Source organism: Acomys minous (assembly GCF_964271855.1).
Source record: "Acomys minous genome assembly, chromosome: 5".
In the NCBI taxonomy this organism is placed as follows: Eukaryota; Metazoa; Chordata; class Mammalia; order Rodentia; family Muridae; genus Acomys; species Acomys minous.
The window spans coordinates 64,071,810-64,086,934 of NC_140494.1; the positions used below are offsets into that span (position 1 = coordinate 64,071,810).

The following is a 15,125-nucleotide window of genomic DNA, read 5'->3' on the forward strand; positions in this document are numbered from 1 at the left end:
TTAAATGCAAATTCCTATGGTAAGAACAGGAGTCTGGCGTGAAAACAGGAGTTGGTAAAAGTGTAGTTAACATATCCATGCAGTTCCATGTGTCATTTGTACATACACACACACACACACACACACACACACACACACAAAGAATAGAGACTTTGAATAAGAAATTTTCTTGTAATTCAAAATATGATCTCTACCCCTATTCTTTCTTAATATTTTCAATACAGATTCATTATAATCCAAGAAACCTTGAATGGAATTTCTTCACCAAAATTTATAATGAATGTCATAGTTAATAAATGGGGCTTTTGTAGACTTGGAACAATACTGTACTATATATTTCCTTTGAAATTATCCCTAAGTCTCAGTTTCTCAGTATTCCTCAAAGCAAAGGTACTGTCTTACTTTTTTTTAACCCTCAGCACCACCTGAGAGCTCTTCCCACATGGGTGGGCTTTATGTGGCCTTTGTTTGGGTTTGATTAAATCTAACTAAACAATGCCATTTTAAGTGTCAAAAGTATTTTAATGCCTGTTGTATCTGGGAAATATAAAAATAGTGAAGGTATGATTTTTATTTTCAATGTTTGCATCAAAGATTTTTAATTTTTGTTGCTTAATACGAAAAAAATGGTAATATAATGATATTTAAACAGTTATATTGAAGCAAAGGTTTTTTAAAATTGTTTCTTAGTGAAACACCAAGTAGTCAGACTCCATATTCCTATGAAGAAAACTTGCTTATTTTATTGAGTCCCAGAATTCTACAGGGGTTCCTAAAAACACCAGCATCAGGATTCTTTTTTTTTTTTCAAATCAGGGTATCTCTGTGCAGCTGTGGCTGTCCTGGACTCAATTTGTAGACCAGGCTGCCCTCAAACTCACAGCAATCCATCTGCCTCTGCTTTCCCAAGTGCTGATATTACAAGTGTGCCCTACCGCATCCAGCTAACATCAGGGTTCTTTTTTTTTTCTTTTCTTTCTTTCTTTTTTTCTTTTTTTTTTTTTTTGGTTTTTCGAGACAGGGTCTCTCTGTGTGTAGTCTTGACTCACTTTGTGGACCATGTTGGCCTCAAACTCACAGCAATCCGCCTGCCTCTGCCTCTTGAGTGCTGGGATTAAAGGTGTGTGCCACCAAGCCCAGGTTACATGGCTCAGCGGTTATTAACATGGCCTGTTCTAGCAGAGAACCTGACAACCTGAGTTTGGTTCCCAGTGTCCCCATGGCTCCTCACAAGGATCTCTAAGCCCAGATTCAGTGCATGCAATCTCTCAGAAATCCGGGGGCAGATACCAATGGACAGAAAAGGAACAACAGCAACATCATGGTTCTTAACCACGTCCCCCTGCTGTTACTCATGGGATTAACTCACACTTTCTGTCATTTAATGTCATTTAATGTCATATTTGTCTAATAAACCCATATATTTCAAGGAACGATTTTTTCTTTTTTCTTTTGGTTTTTCAAGACAGGGTTTCTCTGTGTAGCCCACCAGGCTGGGCTCATACTCACAGAGATCTGGCTTGCCTCTACCTCCTAAAGTGCTGGGATTACATGGGTGCACCACTGCACTGGCTTCCAGGAGAACTTCTAGCCACATGATTGAGTGTGATAGCAGATATTCCATTACACTAGGTCATTTCTTGTCACTCAATTCTACTATGGCCATTATCAGGTCTCCTTAAAAAGGGCATACTTGAATTTCAAGTTCAAAGCCAATGTTGAAATCTTCTACTATGCTACATCACCGAAAAGAAAGAAACTGCCCTGACTCCAGCTGATGTTTTTATTGCTTTGAACCCAGTCATCATCTAATTGTGACACTTGAAAAGAGGTAGATATACTTTTTATTTGATGGGTCTCTTGACTGATGTATAGAGGTACAATTGGGGTCGTATTAGTGATGGAACAGGGCCTATGTATTGAAATCAGCTTCTTTTGAAGCTTAAAGGTGAGAAAAAGAAGGACAAGGAGTAGAAGAAAGACGAGGGTTAGAGGAGAGTAGGGGATAGATGTGGGCAAAAGACAGGAGAAAAAGCTGTAAAGCGTGGGGTACAAGAGAACAGGGGTAGGGAAATAACAAGGGTAGAGGAAGGACAAGGGATAAGGGAGGACACAGGGGACGAGGTAGAGGGAAGTGAAAGGAAAAGGAAGCAAGGCCTAGAGTAGAACAAAAGGTAGCAGACAGCAAGGAGTAGAGCACATCACTCTTCTTTAGAGTTCTCCACCCCTGGGCCATGTCACAGTGCTGGAGCTTGCAGTGCTGTGAGCAGGAGCGGCTTGTGTTTTCTCGTTGCCAAAGCTAACTTATTTTACCCTATTCATCTTGGAAATGACTATTAAGAATTAAGGAATTATGAGGATAGTTTCTTTACTGGTCCTCAGGAATATATGTCTATGTTTGAACGTTTTACAGTTCTACTTAGAAAAGGTCATTGAGCATGTTTGTTTGCTTCTTTAGAGAGCAAAACCAGGTCACTTGTTAGATCTGGTGAGAATGTATCAAATATGCACTTTATCTAGTTGTCTAAGAAACATTTTTAAAAAGGTTTTGCTTTGATGAGTGGGAGCCTGCCACATTGTAGGCTAAATATTTGCTGAACAAAGCTATTGAAATGTGCTACCAAGGAGGCATAGCTGTCATAATGTCAAGGACTATTTGTAGAACACTGATACTTCCTAAATGCAGAAATAATTACAGCTTTCTAGCTAGAAAGCGTCTGATGTTATTAACTGACAGCATATATAATATCCATGGGTTCTGTCCTAGGTTGGTTTTGTTAACTGGACATAAACTACAGTTATCTTGTAAAAGAAACATTAATAACATGTTTCTAGGGTCAGGTGTGGTGGGGTATGCCTTTCACTTCAGCTTCCTGGGAGGCAGAGACGGGCTGATCTTTTCGAGTTTGAGGCTAACCTGGTCTTCATAGTGAGATCAAGACCAACAAGTGTTACATAATAGGACCTTGTCTCAATGGTAACAATAACAAGAAAGAAAGAAACAAACAATAACCCACAAGAAAATGTATCCCTTATATTGGCTTGTAGTCATATCCGTGGGGCGTTTTATTGATTAATGATTGATATGGGAAACTCATCCCACTATATGAGGTATCACCTTTGCTCAGGATCCTGGGTGATATAAGAAGTAAGCTGAGCAATCCATGGAGAGACAGTTGGTTAGCATCCTTTCTCCACAGTGTCTGCGTTTACTTCACTTCCTGCCTCCAGCTTCCTACTGTGAATTCCTAGCCTGACTTCATGCATTAATGGATTGTGAGCTGGAATTTATAAAATGAAGTAAATAATCTCTCCTTTCCAGATTGCTATTGGTCATGGAGCTTCTTAAAATTTTTTTATTTTATTAATTTATTTAGGTTACATCTCAATTGTTATCCCATCACTTATATCCTCCCGTTTCTCCCTCCCTCTGCATTCATCCTATTCCCCTCCCCCAGGTCTATGACTGAGGGGGACCTCCTCCCCCGTTATATTATCGTAGGCTATCAAGTCTCATCTTGGTAGCCTGCTTATTCTTTCTCTGAGTGCCACCAGGTCTCCCCACGAAGGGGAAGTGGTCAAATATGGGGCACCGGAGTTCATGTCAGAGTCAGTCCCCACCCTCCACATAACTGTGGAGAATATCCTGTCCATTGGCTAAAAGAGAGTAGGTGTTTGATATTGCTTGTATTGTCCTTGTTTGGTACAGTAGTTTGAACAGAACCCCCTGGGCCCAGATCCATCCATCATGATGTTCTTCTTGTAGGTTTCTAGGACCCTCTGGATCCTTCTATTTCCCCATTCTCCTATATTTCTCTTATGTAGAGTCCCAATAGAATGTCCTCACATCTATCTCAATCTGGTAAGTGAAGACTTTCATGGGATATGCCTTTTGGGCTAATGTCCAATGATAAGTGAGTATTTATCATGTGAGACTTTCTGCTTCTGGTGCTTTCTCAGAAAACTGGGAATAGGGCTTCCTTAAGACCCAGCTATTTCACTACTTGGAATACACCCAGAAAATGCTCTACCACACAACAAGGACACATGCTCAACCATATTCATAGTAGCCTTATTCATAATAGCCAGAATCTGGAAACAGCCTAAATGTCCCTCAGTTGAAGAATGGATAAAGAAACTCTGGTACATTTACACCATGGAATACTACTCAGCTATTAAAAACAAGGAAATCCAGAAATTTGTAGACAAATGAATGGAACTAGAAAGAATCATACTGAGTGGGTTATGGTACTTTTCACAGCAATAAAATCAACCTAAAACATGTAGATTTATAATTTAAATTTCAGTCATATGTGTTTATCAGATGCCTTTACAGTACTATGGTAGCACTCAGACTCTTTTTAGTTAAGTACCATTTTAACCTCAATAGTTAGATCTATTTAGTGAAATATTTTTGCCAAAAAATGCTTGAAAATTTGCATTTTTGAAAAAAAAGGCTCATGCATCTGATATAGTGTAATCTCATCAGTAATATAAGTAAGTAATATAAGTAAGTTATATTAATATATTGTGTCTTAATACTGCCCTTCCAAGGGATGGTATCAAAAGATAAATACATTAAACATTAAGAGACACCTTTAACATAATCAAAGCATGCAGTACTTTTCCTTTCTTGGTACAGAACACTTTTTTTGTGAAAGAAATACTGATATGATGACTTTTTTGAGGGTATTTTTTATCATATTTAACTTGAGAGATTCATTTTATTGCTTTTAATGAAGCATGGATAAATATCAATTGGAAAAAATGAAAATAACTGGTTCCAGGACTTTATTAGGCAATTTCACTAGTTACAAATAAACTTTTTTAACATTAAGAACACAATTTTATGTACATATAAAAATCACATTTTTCTATACCGACTATAGGCAAGAATTTTCATTACAACACATTTACTAAAGTCAATGAACAAATCCTAAAAAGAGAAGGCACAGATCTGACTCCCTCTGGTGAACTCCTGGGGTTAATGGGGGGAATATCACCAGCTCTACACTTTCTTTTTCCCCAGAAATGAAGCAAATCAATATAAATTATATATATATATACACACACACATACACACACACACAGGCAGTAATGACAAGATGGAAACACATTGTGAGATTTGAGTTTTCTTATTTTTCTCATAGGAATTTCAAAAGAGGAAGTAGCTACCAGGAACTTTTCAGCACGTTGTCCTTGTTCAGACTATGGAGAACCCAGTGTTGGCAACACTGGCCATTTATTTAGGAATTCCAGCAAGGTTCTAGACTTTTAAAGCTGACCTGGGAACTAGATTAGATCTAATAGTTCATATTTAAGGGGGTCTTCAGTTTTAGTTCCTGAAAAGCTCACTACAATCTGCTTCAACAATTCTCTCTGCCATGGGCTTTACCTCTGGGACCACTTTCTGTCCCCAAATAGTACTCAACAACATTCCCTTACAGTGGGAAGAAACTCTCAGGACTAGACTGTATTTACCTTGAACTTTTTTTCCCTCACCAAAGAATTCCTTTTATCAAATATTCTACAGTCACATAGATGAATACTTATAATTCATAAAATAATTTTAACATGTTAATGATAGGGAGTAGACTGATGGATTTATTTGATTCCTCTCACAAAGGAAAAAAAACCCAGGATTTTTGAACAGGCTCTGGTATTGAGTTAGAAGGTACTGCCACTTTCCAAGAGCAGTTTTTAATATGGGCCGTAGTTTTGGTTCTCTTAATAGCTGGAGAATATTTCCAGAATATTTCCAGAAATAATGGGCAGAGCCTAGTCCTCCAACATTCCATTAAAGATAAAATTTGAATTTGGCAGCATACATCTAATGAAGATACGTGTTTGACTCTTGGGATGATTCCTGAAAATCAGTTAGTCTGAAACAATATTTTCTTCATGTAAGGCCCAAATCTGTAGATTTTGAGTGGTCTTAAAATAGGAGATGGCCAACTCAGAGCTCACAGCAGCCCAGTTGAAAAAAAATGGGAGGAATTATGTATAGTGTTGCCAGATTTTTGAAAAGCAATACAGAATGTAGCCACTTAAAACTGAACCTAATGTGAACAAGAATTTTATTGTAAGCATTTATGATGAATTTTATAGAAAACTCTAACATTATTTATCTGAGATCTGAATTTTACTACTGTTCTGTATTTTACTTGGAAACTATAAATATTAAAAAGAAAAAACAGAGACTGAAAGAAATATGGAAATGATATTCATAAAAATGTCTAAGTTTAAAATAGACTACAGCTTCATTTCCTACATGACCACCTGTATAGACTGGTTGGAAGTTTCCTGTTGCACAAAAGGAGGACAGAAAGATGAATGCTGTTCATGCTTTTGCTGAGAAGCCAACCATATTGGAATCACTTCATGTCAACTGAAATTCCACGATTCTCATAGATCCAAGGACATCCATCTTATTTTGTATAACACAAATTTCAAATGCAGTGGGTTAGAGAAAAGGCTTTCCATGGAAACTTTATCATCAAAGTAGAAATGACCCACCAGTACAAAATACTATGTTTCAATTTTGTTCCTGGTTTTGAAGCTGACAAACAAATGAAAATATAGTTTTCTAGTATACAATAAAATTAGTAAACTAAGTGATTTTGATACTTTGACAAATCATAGCAGATGCACAAGCTTGACAGTGAAGTTATGAGAACTCAACAACTCTCTAAAGTACACACTTTGCAAACTTGCTTAAGTGACATCTTTAGAAGAAATATAATTTCTGCTAAAAAATTAAATCCAAATTGTAACAATTAAACCAAGCCAAAACAAAACAAAGTGCAAAAATGACAGTGCATTAAGGCTAGTCAAGATGTGCCCTTTTTCTTTAGGATAAGTTTGATTTTTGAGAAGATACAATATAATTACACTTCACGGACAAGCACATAATTTCAACTCATATAAATATGTGATCAGAACTAAGAATCACAAAATTGTATCACAGGTAAAATTAAAAAAATTACAATTTTCAATTAACACCTCTTATAAATTCTATAGAGTGTTTTATTATCATCATTGGGAAAACAAACAATTTGAAACATTATTTTAAACTGCACGTTACACAGAAGCCACCAAGAAGTTATGGCAAATAGAGCATTCACACCACAATGTCACTGAAAACTAGAGAAAACGACTAAAATACAGAAAAATAAAATGCTTTAGAGATCCCATTTATTGTCTCCCGAGGGACACTGTGGGTTATTTTCTCTTAGCTGTTCAGGGTTCAAGCACTTGACATATACTGATCCTCTTTGGCTGACCAACCGAAGAAGTTAGACAATTGTGTCGCTAAATATTTGTAAAATGGTAGAACAAAAAAACTAACAAAAATGTGTGTTTCCTGAGACTCGGCTCTCCAGTCCGTAATTCTAATAAATAGGAACCTGGACAGGTTGTGCTGCCCAAAATGCAGCAGAGCTTCACAGGACTCAAACACCTTTGAGCAAAGATGAGCATGTGGTCAAACATTTACATTCAGATTTGCATTAGATCATGTATGTGGAGGTGTAGCTGACGGTGTAAATAGAGCACTACTGCCGCACGGTTCTAGATTCTGATGATCTAACTTATCATTGGTTTTTCTCCCCTTAAATATTCAAATATTTGACCTATATTTAAGCCTGACAAAATGGGAAAATTTTGAAGAGTTAAAATTGCAATACAACCAATTAGGCACATAGGATGCGACTTCAACAGTGTATGTGTGTGTGTGTGTGTGTGTGTGCACGCGCGCGCATGCGTGTGTGTGCGTGTGTGTGTGCCTCTACAAGTGGGTCTTGCCAAATATTTTATGCTCTGGTACATTCTTTGTTAGATGGCATTCTGTGAAATGTGAGTTTTTCCAATATGGCTGAAGGTGAACATTGAGGTCACCGTATAGAATATCCTAAGGCTTTTAAAGGATGCCTCCCCATTCTGTGTGCTCACTTGACTGTGTAGTAACAAGGAGACAGAAATTGTAATGGCAGAAGAATATTTTCTTTCTTAGTCCTTCAGAGTTACTGACAGGAAAGCAAATGCAGATGTGAATTTATTTGAGTATCTTTCCTTGTTCTATTCACTATTTGGATTTCCTGCCATGGGTTGAGTAAAACTCGGATTTTCGTTTATTTTTTTATTTTTTGCTTTGTACAACTTGTATCATAAACTGTCTTAAAGTGCCAGCAAAACAAAAAGTACACCAAGATATACCTACACTTGAAGCCTATATGTAGCCCTTGTGCTCCCAGGACTCAAGAAAGTCAAAAGTCTGATTTGACTGCTTACCACCATTTCTTTATGAGAAGCCCACAGTGTGCTCCACAGCAGGGCCAATGACTGGGAGACAGGCAAAGGCGCCTTCTTTCCATTTCAATTTCCCAAGACTCTCTTGGACTGAATTCTCTCATGGTTTATTTCTATTTTAGTTCCTCTTTAGAGGTTAAGGCAAGTCCATTTATCTCAGTGCCTACTACCTAGGGACTTATTGCATATACACGTGTAAGTCATAAGTTCAGATTGAAAGTACAAGAGTCTGTGCAGACATTATTAATGAAAACAATAAAAACAAACAAACAAAATCCTCTTTCCTTACCAGGAAATTTCAGTCTAATGCTTCATTATGTCTATTTTTTCCAGCACCCACATAACAAATATCACAAAGTTGACTGTGTGCAAACACTGTAGGAAAGGATCCAAATTCAAGAAAATACAATACAGTTACTTCTACATTGCTTTCATTTTTGTTAACATATTAAGAACATCTTTCTGTCATATTTTAAGTTAAATAATTGTGTCATTGCAACTGTGATTGACTATAGATGCTCCTAAGGCATCAAAATTGAGTAGTCCAAGAGCAAATTGACTGCAAAAGCAAATTTATAGAGCATAATATCAACAGTTGATAGTCTTTTAAAATAGAGTTCCTGCTCATCTGCACAAGAAGATCAAGTGAAATAAACAGACAATAGGCTTGCAAAGGATGATAAGAGAAGAGGGAAAGCAGTGCACACTGTGAATATTAACACCCCATCCTGCGTTATTTTTATAAAAATATTTTATATGATGAACTTCTGCATTTTCAGATGTTTTGTAACCCTTTCCATACATTGCTAAAGGATGTTACCTTTATGATACTGTTTAGATTTTTGAGACAGGATCTCATTATGTAACTCAGGGTAGTCTTGAGCTCACAGGATAGCCAGACTAGACATGAAGAAGTACTGAATTTCCTGCCTCTTAAGTTCCACAGTTACAGGCATGTCCCCTTGCCTGGATCTGAAATTCACCTTTAAATTAAATTATTTACTACTATCAGTAAATAAATTTGAAAATTTTATACTATATTTGCCTATCATATGTGGTGTGTATTTATGTGTATCTGTATTTGCTTGTCTGCTCCAGAATATGTGTGACAAAATGCACACATATCTGGAATTATAATTACAACTGTTGTGTGTATAGCAAGTTACCTGCTCTAAACTCATGTTTCACTAAGACACTTTTCAGCAAAGACAACTTTATTCACTCTTTGTGGTTGTTAGTAAATGATGTTTTCTAATAAAGAGTCTCCATAATCTACGTCAACACTTGGCTACTTATAATATTGAAATGTAAACTTGAATTCAAGTCCTTATCTAGCCCAAAGGCATTAAGTCATATGCCTTCCATTTAAGTTAATTAAAAGCCAAGGGCATGCTTGTATTTCTCTAAGAGTCTGATAGGCATAAAAATGCATTGTTCGAGGGAAACTACAGACGTTTGATTATTTCTGTATGTAAAGATAAAATAATGTATAATTTTAGGAACTTCCGCGATTGTATAGATAATCCCTCACATTATTCCTTTGCAATATATAGAGAAGGGTAGTGTCCTCTTTGAAGATGATTTTTAGAGTTGTAAAACACTACAAAGATACCAAGAAGGATGCGGCCCGCAAAAATTGTGTTAACATTGTTTTTATAGATTACCAAAACTGATGCCACAGAAATTTTTATGAGACTTTGGTTTCTTGGCATTTGTCTCACTTCCAGTGGTAAGGAACCCAGAATGCTGAGGGCAGATGAGTCTGTGGATATCATACTAAAAGCATTTGTAAAGAATTACGGAGATTATGGGTGTGGTTTCAAAAACATTATTCTAATTCCTACATTCCTTCATTTTCTTCTAAGTTATAAACATAAATAAAGCTTCTTCATTTCTTCATAATCTTGGTTTTAGAATTATACATTTAGAATCTCAACTTTATAATAGAGTCTTGTGGTCTTTCTTTTTTGAATTTTAGAAAAAATATAATTATTAAAAGAAGTTTTAAAAGATTTAAACCTTTTTTTCTGATTTTCATATACTTGGAGCTTGACGTCTGTAGGGCATTAGTCCTTAAGACTTTGATGAATTAAAATAGAATCTGTCTCTGCATATATCATTCTTTTTCCTTTTTTTTTTCACTATGGAGTTGACAAGAACCTTTTTGAATGATGGTCATAGCTGCCTCACACAGACTTACTGAGAAACACCATTATTTTCGTAAAACACAAAAATCACTAACAACTGCCAATATTACTGATGCAGGGAAATAAATTTGATGCATATTTTCTATGACCAAGAATTAGCTATAATTTTCTGATTGCAGATGACTATAGAATATTTTACCAAGTCTCACAAAACAGACATGTTTCTGTACAGCAATGCAATACACATTATACTGGGCATTCAATTGTTTGGAGACCCATATAGCATCTAATTAGGAAGAGCGAGCAAGAGAGAGGGAATGGAAAGGGTACAGGATATGAATAATAAAGGAGCCAGAGGTTGAAAATGCAATCAAGTAAACACTCATGAGTCACAAACATGTCACAAACATTAATTCTGAGAAACAAATTCATTGTTCTTTACTATTCCTAACACTAGAAGATTTTGCTCACCATTTGGAAATGACATATTTATAGTAATGCAGAATATGGTTACAATCACTGAAGACATGGTTTACCCTCTTTTCCTACCCACTTCCAGTCATAATTCCTTCAGATACTGAGTGGAATAAGAAAATTAGAGGGCTTATTGATAATATGTCTAATACAATGAGGCTTCTCTATCGTACTCATGGACCCTCCAAAGAGTAATATCAAGTGTTGGCTTCTCCTTCATCAAACTCATAGTTGAGTTTTATGACAGTGCTGATGAAATCACCAAGTTCTACAAAGTCAGCAGTGACAATATTGATGCCACTCTCTCCAGGCTTCTGGGTGCGGACCCACTGCATCATTGCAGGAAGAGCTCTGAAAAAGGAAGCAGAAAAAGAAGTCAAAGAACGCATGGTAACATCAGGCAAGGTCTATGGCTGTCCAATTTAGTGAAATATATATCTCAAATACAATCACAGGTGGTGGAAAATGACCAAATAAACTGCAGTGAATTCTTAAGTCTTTGTACATTTATTCATGCATGTGTTTGCATATGTATGTGTATGTGGAAGTCAGAGGATAATATGTAAGAATTGGCTCTCTCTTTCCACAGTGTGAGTTCCAAGGATCAACCTCAGGCTGTCATGCTTGATAACAAATGCCTTTACTTGTGCCATTTTTCTGACCTGAATTCTTTTTTTATTTTATTAATTTATTCATTTACGTCTCAGTTGTTATCCCATCCCTTGTATCCTCCAAATTCTTTTTTTTTGATTTTTAAAAATTAATTTATTTAGCTAACATCTCAATTGTTTTCCCCTCCCATTGTATCCTCCCATTCCTATCTTCCTCCCTCTTTCACCCTATTCCCCTCCACTAGGTCTGTGACAGAAGGGGACCTCCTCCCCCACCATATGGTCACAGCCTATCAAGTCTCATCTCACCAGGCCTCCCCACCAAGGTGAAGTAGTCAAACACGGGGCACCAGAGTTCATGTTAGAGTCAGTCCCCACTCTCCACATAACTGTAGGTAATGTTCTGTCCATTGGCTAGATCTGAGTAGGAGTTCAATGTTTACTGCTTATATTGTCCTTGCTTGGTGCAGTAGTTTAAGCAAGGCCCTTCTGGGTCCAGATCTGCCTGTCATGATGTTCTTTGCGTAGGTTTCTAGGATCCTCTGGATCCTTCTATGTCCCCATCTCCTATATTTCTCTTACCTAGGGTCTCAGTAGGATGTTCTCACATCTATCCCAATCTCCTGGTAAGTGAAGACTTTCATGGGACATGCCTTTTGGGCTAGTGTCCAATTATAAGTGAGTATATAACATTTGAATCTTTTTGTTTCTTGCCTACAAATGTTGGAAATTCCTTGTTTTTAATAGCTGATCAGTATTTCACAGTGTAAATGTACCACAGTTTCTTTATCCATTCTTCAACTGAGTCACATTTAGGTTGTTTCCAGGTTCTGGCTATTACGAAAAAGGCTTCTGTAAACATGGATGAGCATATGTCCTTGTTGTGTGCTGTTGCATCTTCTGGGTATATTCCAAGATGTGGAATAGCTATGTCTTAAGGTAGCCCTATTCCCAGTTTTCTGAGAAAACACTAGATTGATTTCCAAAGTGGTTGTACATAACTGAAATATAAGAGGATTAAAGACCTCAGAATAAAACCAGACACACTAAATCTTTTAGAAGAAAAAGTAGAGAAAAGCCTGAAAATCATTGGCTTAGGAGACAACTTCCTGAGCAGAACTCCAATATCTCAGCCCTTAATGTCAACAATTAAAAAATGGGACTTCATTAGGCTAAGAAGCTTTTATAAGACAGAAGACACTGTCAACAGAACAAAGCAACAGCCTACAGACTGGGAAAAGATCTTCACCAACCCTACATCTGACAAAGGTCTAATATCCAAAATATATAAAGAGCTCAAGAAATTAAACACCACCAAAGCAAATAACCCAATTGAGAAATGGGGCTCAGAACTAAACAAAATTCTCAACAGAGGAATATCGAATGGCGGAGAAACACTTAAAGAAATGCTCAACATTCTTAGTCATCAGAGAAATGCAAATCAAAACAATTCTGAGATTCCAGAGTCAAGTTCAAAAAGTCAAGTGACAGCACATTCTAGCAAGGATGTGAAGAAAAGGGAACACTCCTTCGTTGTTGGTGGGAGTGAAACCTTGGAAATCAATCTGGCGCTTTCTCAGAAAACTGAATTCTTTTAAAAAAATAATTTTTTATATTATAATTCATTCACATTACATCTCAATTGTTACTCCTCTCTCTTATCTTCTCATCTTCATCCTCTCTCTCTTTTCTCCCCTATTCCTCTTATATAGACCTCTGACAAGGGGACTCTCCTCCGCTGAAACCTGAATTCTTAACTCATGAATAAAATCTGAACAAGAGATCTTTATCATATTGGCCTATATTAGACTCTTCAGCTTTGGAACTCTGGGATACTGCTATAGTTTACAGTAACTCTCCAGTTCCTCCTCTGGTTTTTCACTCTATAATCACACACCCTACAGAGCTGATGGAGGATGAGGGAGCAGTGACTACTTGTACTTAGCAAATGTTTTTCATGTGTCTTTTAATTTTTAAAAAAAATGTATTAAGATGTTGTAGATAACCACACAGCAAGCATCTTTACCTCCAAAACGTTCAGTTTGGTTATAAGCAGGTGAACAAAGAAAGTTTCAATAGAAGGTATAATCATGGCCCTGTCCTTCCAACTCATTCACTAAGTATCTAGTCCCTACAAGTCCCATTGTAAGCACATAAAATAGCCAAGAGAACAAAAGAGAGAAGTATTAGTTTATAGAATTATCTAGTTCTATCCAAAGTTAGGGATGCTTGTAGCCACATCTGATGACCTAAGTTGGATCTTTGGGACCCATATAGGGAATGTCAAGAACTGACTCCCGAATGTTGTTGGTCTGTGATGTGTGCACTGTGGTGTACATACCATCCCTTTAACACACATACATACCATCCCTTTAACACACATGTAATAAGTAGATAAACAAATGTAGAAAATGTAAGCTTATGTTTTAATAAATAAAAAGATATAAGAAATGATAAGCTTAAGTAAATTGTTACATAGTTTGACAATGGGAACAACATGTTATAAAAACAAATAAAGAAGTGAAGATAGCAATATAAAGCTGAGAAAGAACAGTATAGTTTACAAGTTAAAACTGGCAGTTTATTAGAGGGAGAGTTGTGCAAATTTTTATTTAAACAGGGAGTTAGTCACATAGCAATCTAGGAAAAGCATCTTAGCTATTGACATGACACTAAAAAGATGGGATAACTAAACTTGGAAAAAGGAATAGGAAAATAGTTAATGTTAGGAGTGTGATAAAATGGTGAAGTTCCTGTAAGGAATATGTATCGGCTACTTTTCCTAGTGCTGTGACAAAATAATGGCAAAATCCACTTAATGTTTTATTTCATCCTCTTCCACTGTGGCTGGCAAGACAGCCCTGCTGGGGGAAGTGATTGAAAAGCAGGTAACAGAGTCTTTGTCAGAGAGAGCCCCCTTACTAGGGACCCACATGAAGACCACCGTGGAAGAGAAGGCATTCAGTCCTGATGTGACTTGATGTGCTGGGGTGGGTTTGTGTTGATGGGCTCCCCTTTTTCTTAGGGGTAAGGATGTGGGAGGTGGGGGAAGAAGGAGGAAATGTGGGACTGGGAGGAGAGGAGAGAGGTGGCTATGATTGGTATGTAATGTGAATAAATAAATAAATGTAAAAGGCGTTATTTCACAGTGGAGAAGGAACGGCAGCGGGAGAGTGGCTGCATTGGGTGTGCTATCAGGAAGCAGAGACCGATAAACGTTCATGTCCATCAGGGTTTCTGCTCATCCTTCCCCCATTCTTTTTATCCCTGATAAATACCCCAGAGAATATTAGAGTTGGTCTTTCTTCCTCCCATAAACATCTCTGGAAAAACTCACCTAGACATACCCAAAGGCTTGACTCCTAGGCTATCTTGAAGTTCAGTCTAATTGACAATGAGGATCAACTATCACAGGCCCACCCCCTGTCAGCCTGTCACCTAAATACAGCAAAATCTAAAAAAAAATTTTTATTTTAATTTTTTTTCGATTATAATATAATTACATCAACTACAACCAATCAATACGTGCGGCGGGGAGCCTGGTCCCAATGGGTACATCTATAAAACACTTCTGACCTAAGACTCA

At 37.0% G+C, this 15,125-nt stretch overlaps 1 protein-coding gene across 1 annotated transcript in view; it reads right to left on the minus strand.

Moving 5' to 3' along the window:
• Positions 1-4,774: 4,774 nt before the first annotated feature.
• Positions 4,775-15,125, minus strand: part of PLCXD3 (phosphatidylinositol specific phospholipase C X domain containing 3) — a 162,717-nt gene continuing 152,366 nt past the window's right edge. The window contains exon 3 of the mRNA XM_084781471.1: positions 4,775-11,279. Within this exon, the coding sequence (XP_084637597.1) occupies positions 11,126-11,279 (154 nt within the window). The 3' untranslated portion in view covers positions 4,775-11,125. The remainder of the gene's footprint in view (positions 11,280-15,125) is intronic.